This window comes from Dermacentor albipictus, chromosome 2 (assembly GCF_038994185.2).
Source record: "Dermacentor albipictus isolate Rhodes 1998 colony chromosome 2, USDA_Dalb.pri_finalv2, whole genome shotgun sequence".
Classification (NCBI taxonomy): domain Eukaryota; kingdom Metazoa; phylum Arthropoda; class Arachnida; order Ixodida; family Ixodidae; genus Dermacentor; species Dermacentor albipictus.
The window spans coordinates 37,684,740-37,691,842 of record NC_091822.1 but is presented as its reverse complement, the minus strand read 5'-3'; the positions used below and the strand labels follow the sequence as shown (position 1 = coordinate 37,691,842).

Sequence of the window (7,103 nt, the reverse complement as noted above, 5' to 3'; positions counted from 1 at the left end):
GACGCGCTATGCACTCATAACTAACCCTTCAGGCAAGTTAGAGAAAGCGAAGGCTCATTACTATAGTTACTGGCGATCAACGCGTGGCAGAGCGTAGCCATCACGAGAATTCACGCTGAAGCGGGAGCCATGGGTGCCACAATGTTTGACAATGCTATTTCTTAGCGTCTGTAAACATTACGGATGTTAAACTCACCGAATAACGTACGTTATCATAGCCCACGTAATCCGCAGAAGCCCAGTAACGTTCTGAGCACGCGCAGTGAGGACGACGCTATTTCTTTACGTACGTAATGCTTCTACGTTCGGATGCAAACGCTAAACTAGGACAGTCTATTATCTCCTCTCCTGGCAACGATGTCGTCGGGCACCAGCAGGCAACAAAGCGCGTGCTCTCTTCGCATGAGATCTTCCTCGAGGGCACGGATAGATATGAAATTCACCATGAAATGCAAACAGAAGCGGTGGGCACTGACACTGCCAGATTTGCGACTCGAAACATGGCTACATGGCAACGGTGCATGCACGTTTCATGGTCTATAGCTCTTTCATGCCCTATCAGCGTTTATCGCATTACCTTGGCTTCTCCGCTGCTGAAGAAACAACGTCAGTATGATGCTTCGCACGAAGGGAAGGGTTTGAATTGCAAGCCAAGGCTGCCGCATATTCAGAGGCAAAACGCCACAAACACGTACACTGAAATTTCGCAGCTATATATACAGGGTAATAAATGGTTTATTCCTCGGATGTAGCCTGGAGCCTTTATCTACGGTGAGCCTCATAGCTCTAGTCAGAGATTGTACAGGTGAAGGCCAGTCAGCCAACATCCCCACAACAATGGAAGGAACGCTTCCATAAATTTACGAGCATGATCAGAACTCATGCTCAAGCGCGTGATAAAATACCGCCTTACACTGCGCCCAAAGCATACAATGATTCAACACTCGAAATCATCCAAGTCGTCAAGCTTGTTCCACCAACGCATATCGTTTCTCCGGCACTGCACATATAGCATGAGGCTAATGCGGCTGTATCCAAACGGCAGCAGACGCTTTTGGCTAAACATATGAATCCGGCATCGAAGCATAAAGCGAACTTTGCCCCGACTGTAGATGTATGTGACGACACCGGATAGATGTTACCGCATGGATTTTACCATGCAGATGCAGCACACTCCGAGAACAGTGTTTGCGAGACTGTGCTCCTTGTCTTAATACTAAAGCCCGTGGAACAAGCCCACATATTATTTAAGCCAAAATTCACTTTTAGCATACCATAACCTAACAAACGCGTGCTGCTGGTCCATTTTTCTGCGCTAACGGGTCAATCGACTATTGACTCGACGTAAACGAAGCATCACTAAATGGTTAAAGCTTATCGGTACATTCCTACGTGCGATAAGTGTGTATTTTCAGTACATAGCCAAATAAATAGTTATATAAATAGTGGAATATATATGCTTCTGGTAAACACACAAAAGCGGCGTATAATATGAGATGGTATGCTATGGAAGTAGTTATTTCCAATCAACGACACGTGAATAATTTTTACAAATGAAAGACTGGCATTATATCTTTTGAATCACAGGCCATTTTGACTTGACTCTGTTGCTATATATTGCCACACTTCGTGGCGACATCGGCCTTTGTAATTTATTTGAGTGTCTTAACCAAGCCGACAGGTGTTCCCCACTCATATGGTATTATTCACACAAAAACATTGAACCATACACAGAGAAGGCTACGCTTTTTTTTACGATTGGTGATAAGGGGGCTCGTGTGACAGGTATTCTTTCTGTTCTCATTTTGTCTTCTATTTCACAGCATTCCGCCTGCTCAGTAGTCCGTGTTATTTTCGAATCAATGGTGGCACATGAGTTTTTTTGCTACTTCTTTTTCCATGTGTCATATCCTTGACGCCCCGTTTCGCATCACTGGCAGGATTACAGCCCGTCGTATGCGTGAGTTTCCTTCCTTAGTAAGCTGCAGGATGAAGAAAACAGTTGGTACAGACACTACAGCCTTCGGACAATGCTCAATTAAACAATTAGCCATAAAATAGAAGCCTGTGGCTAACAGCACGCAAGACAACAACGAAATGTGCAAAAGCAACAAGTTTTGATAATTAAAAATGCTTTGGTGTCTTGTAGTTTTCTCATTTCTCATAGATAATCTTAGCACCAAAAGTATCTGGAAAAATATTCATCAGCAATCCTATCAGTGTGGGGAAGCTTAAGCTAAAATGTAACAATACAAGTACAATAAACACATCATTGACAAACACGACGGTTGTCGTGGAAAGACGCCCACACTTTTTCCATATTAGAACCTAGCTCTTACAGCAACCTGACGAGTTTGAGAAGTCAAGCTTCTGCGTGAGTAGAGTGGCAGAGCTTGTCTGGCAAGACGCACAGGTCAGCACAGCAGGAATCATCTGCCTTCCACAGCGCTACACTCAAAATACAATTATGCACAAACTGCTCAATACATTTCACACTAGGAATAATAGCGGGCCATTACAAAGAATGCGCCAGCCATCCTCGGCTAGTAGTTGTGGCTTCTGGCCGTTCAGATGAATGAGCACGTTCCATCACCTACCAAAAACAGCAGGAGAGGCGTAGATCGACATAATTATGTACATGGAACACTGCTGCCACCCTTTCCCTGTGGTAGATACTGCTTCTTGTGTTGGCATCTGGGACGGCCGTTAAATGTTTCCAGTCGACTTACGCTTACATTTCGCGTAATTGCAGAAGTTCACATCTGGGATAAAATTGTGGTAATGCGTATTTATTTATTTATTTATTATTTATTTATTAATATATTTATTTATACTGCAGCTCAATGTAGGGCTGTAGGGGGAGTGGGAACATTACACGTGACTATATATCACACTTTAGAAATGCAGATGTACGCGAAAAAATAATTGATAAAAAAGAAGCGCTATACATGTTAGCGATGTGCTTACCAGTGATAGGTATATAATCTTTTAGTGATAATGCACGAATGTTACCCGGTAGAAAATTCCAAAGCTCCATTCTCCGTAGAAAAACACTCCACTTCTATGTGTTGGTACGGGCATAAATAGATGTTATGTTCAAGGCGTGAGAGCTACGGGTACAGCTTGCGTTAGTAGGCGTGATATAGTTACGATCAGGAAAACCAGAGGTGCAGTTATTGCAAAAAATGTTTTAAAGCTTCAATGTGATAACGCGAAAGTAATGGCGAAATGTTCAAAGATTGTTGAGCCTATGTCAGTGAGACACTGTGGCTGTAATTTTGGTAAAAGAAACGGATAGATTGTCCTTGAATGTTATTGAGCGAACTTATTTCGTATTCTTAGCTTATTCTAGAACACGGCGATTTACGATTTATGTAATAGCAGTTTAGTATCGCGGGGGGTGTTAGCATAGGTGCGGCGCAAATAACCAAATATATTTAGTGCTTTCCCGCATATATATTCAATTTGTTTAGACCATGAAAGATGTTCTATTAGAAAGAAATCTAAGTATTTTTAACGAGGCACTCTTTTAAGTTGGATGCTATCCAGAGACTAAGCGAACAAGAGGGGGCTCTGCCTATCGGCAAATGATGTCAGACTCTTTTACTACAATTGATGTTCATTTGCCACATGTTGTAGTAATGTCGACTACAGCGCTTGTTTGTCCAGCGGCCGCAATCGTAAGCGTGCTGATCTTACGAAACATTTTTTTTTCGTAAGTTGAATTTGCGAATTGAGCCCATGTTTTATACTTCCAATTTAAAAAAAAAGAAACGAGAGAAAACGGTATGGAGCCATTACCAGAGTTTTTCGAGGTCTACTTATGAAAGCTATCAGAAGGTTCTGAACAGTCACAGCTCGCTGTGTAGATTCAAGATTATTTGGAATAATTATTATGCTCTTCACTTTGGGGCATTCACATGCGCGGTATATAACTGTCAGTGTCATTCGGCCTTCATTACATGGAAATAGAAAAATATCAGCGCGTGATTTAGCATAGCCACGAGCGTCGGTGTCTGCTTACTCCATTCTGAGAGATCGTCCACATCCGTGGTTACCAAAAAGAAATAATAAATATCAATAATTCCTTCTGGCACCTACGCGGGTCTTCAGCTGGATAGCCACGTAAGAGCAGCGACATCCCGAAGTGCTGGGTTCACGCAAGAATTCGCAGGGTATTGTTTTTCGGCTGATTTTCTTTCAGCGTTCTTATACGTATGGAGCGATGTAGGGCGATCAAATCGCTTTCCTTACCTCCTATCAGTACGTGCACTCTGTGCTTTTCCTGGTACGTTGCCAGTGCACTGCAAGGCAGCATCGATATTGTCGTCCACACGTAACCCGCTGGTTAGCTGGCACGTTCGATTCTCGTCGAACGCCGACTATATAAACAGCTGCATTGAACCGTCCAGACATCACTTGCCGAAGAGCAGGAACAACAAGCCGTCGCCATGAACGCTCTGGTGAGTGTCTACTCAATGCTCGGTGCGCCGGAACGATTGCGAACACTCATTGTAAACACGGCAATATAGGAGTGTAAATAGTGTACAGCATCTATTTCCAGCAGTATTTATAATGTAATAGGTATTGTTCATCCCTAGGCATTTCTAAGTTTAACAGCGTGATCATTGTAACAACGCAGTGGTAATTGTGAGGCTTTTTCGCTCAGGTCGTTTTTGGCTTCATGAGCTAGCTCTTTTTTGTACAACCATTGAAACGTTGCTAATTTGCAACCATCCATGGAAATTACTGAATGCTTCAAAATGGGGCAACCATAGCCCGTTCTAAAGTACTGCCAGCAATTTACAGCTACTGCCCAACGTGTATAGATGTTTTGCATGATGACATCGGTCATTGGACAAAATAGTATGAATATCTCAGAGAGTTCCAAACATCAACGGCTCATTGTACAACAAGGAGTTGAAAACGACAAGATCTCTTCTTTAAAGCTTAGTGCAAAGGAAAAGTCTTATTTTAATGAACATTTTTACATTTAGAAGTAGTGACATAAGAAAGCCTGGCAGTGTAGGTTCACTTTTTTATATTCGCAAGGCTATGCAAATAGGAAATTTCTTGCAGAGCCCTTGGCTCCATGTGAAGCCATGAAAGTCAATATTATCATTTATATTTGTTTCAAATTCAGTAGTTTTTAAGGTGAAGCCTTTTCCCTTGAATTGCATATGCCGATGAAAAGGACAAGCAATATAAATTGTTTTCGTGCAAAATGTATGTCTTCATATCGGAGTACTTTGTTGGGATGGGTGGTTCAGAGCTTAATAAAAATAATGTTTGGAACAAGGTTTACTTTCATATCAACAGCAGAAGTAAGAGGAGACCGCAAGAGGATAAACCCGCAACTACTTGTATTCCTGGAAGCGTCCAATATAAAGGAAGAGAATGAGCATGCGCACAACTATTTGTTCTGCGCAAGTATTCTCTGTATGCTCGTACCTCTTTGCCCGCACGTACAATGTGTGGCATGTAATGGATGCTCCTTGGAACAAAAATACTTGCGAGTTTAGCGCTCCTTCGGTCTCCTCTTACTATTTCGGTTGCTTTTAACCTTGCCACATGCATCCTTTTTAACTTATGTACGCGTAAATTACGCCATTTCCTTTACTTACTCCTTTACTTCTTAATCTACGGCTGCTGTTAACTGAGAGCACATACGGTAACTGTTTTAAGATTTTGGACAACAGCCCGAAAGCCAAAAATTTGAACGTAGAATTTATAGCAAGGACAGTGAAATAATATCTGCTAGTATAGCTGCGAACGGGCGTGTAAGCTAGAAATACCACTCTCTGGAAGAAAATGTCACCATTTAGGTAAATAGCGAAGATATGTTTCATCAACCCATGCAGACAATTGCCACCATCCTGTCCGCTGTCCTTGCCACCACCATGGCCGGTGGGGTCGGTTACGGGGGACTTGGTCACGGAGGACATGGTTACGGAGGACTTGGTTACGGAGGCCTTGGTTACGGAGGACTTGGTTATGGAGGCCTTGGTTATGGTGGAGGCCTGGGAGCCGGCGGTGTAGGTGTCGGCAGCAGCGTGGCTCTCCTGCGCGGTGGACCCGGACTGTACAAGGCAGTGCCCGGTCCAGCCTTCCTGGTCAGGACGATCCACCAAGTTAACAAGCTTTCCAGTGGTGGAGCACTGGTCGCACATTCCGGCCTCGGAGCAGGATCGTACGTTGGAGGCGCTGGACTCGGCGGAGGCTTCGGAGGTGGCCTGGGATATGGCGGTGGTTTGGGATACGGAGGTGGTTTGGGATACGGTGGCGGCTACGGATATGGCGGCTACGGTTACAAGGGTTGATTGTGCTGCTTGCAAGTACTCTAGCTTCTAGTTCGTTGTATAAGTTATTGCAAAGTGGTGAGCGACATCAAAATGGCTACGTCCTTTCTGAGTTTTATGTGACTGGAATGCGTCAACACATATAGAAAAGCCGAACCTGATTACAGCAAGCGTGCTGTGAACAAAGTCGGCTGAACGTCCGCTACTGCAACAACGACGTGATGGTGCTTCGCATTGTTCATAAAAATGTGATGCGTCACTACAGAGGCAAAACATATTCATGGCTTCTAGTTAATAAGTCCTGAATTATTAGGTTCCGATTCAACCAGAACGCGTCTTGTGGTAATTATAATAAACCACCACGTAAACCAGCACCAGTGTTTTAATGCATTCCCTCACTATTTAAATGGTCGTGAGCTGTGTTGCAGAAAGGATGTGCCAATAGAAAACAGAATCATGAACCCATCAAATGAAGAAAGGCCATTTTGAGCACATGTGCATTTTGATGATAAATGTCAATAAAATTACTACTTTGCCTTCATGGACATTTGTGTTGGGCCTCAGTTATGTATAAAATCAGGTCTAAAGCGCATAAAATCATCAAGAAAGCATTGCTATGTGGGCAAACCCTCTCTTCCGTTTCATTCGCAAATTTCTTAAGTAGAGCTTTCTCTAGATGGATGACCAGGAACAGCATGTCGTTGATTGTTACTGCCCGGTCACACAGTTGCTATTAGCTTTAAATTTTGAAGCATTCTTGACTTCAGGAAGAAATCTTTTCTCGTGTTTACGACACTTTTCGTC

At 43.2% G+C, this 7,103-nt stretch overlaps 1 protein-coding gene across 1 annotated transcript; it reads left to right on the top strand.

Annotated features, from left to right (window-relative positions):
- Positions 1-4,324: 4,324 nt before the first annotated feature.
- On the top strand, positions 4,325-6,844 carry LOC139055380 (chorion class B protein L11-like). Its single transcript, XM_070532816.1, has 2 exons — positions 4,325-4,463; positions 5,862-6,844. The coding sequence occupies exons 1-2, from the start codon at positions 4,452-4,454 to the stop codon at positions 6,318-6,320; spliced, it is 471 nt and encodes a 156-aa protein (XP_070388917.1). The 5' UTR covers positions 4,325-4,451; the 3' UTR covers positions 6,321-6,844.
- The last annotated feature ends 259 nt before the right edge of the window (positions 6,845-7,103 follow it).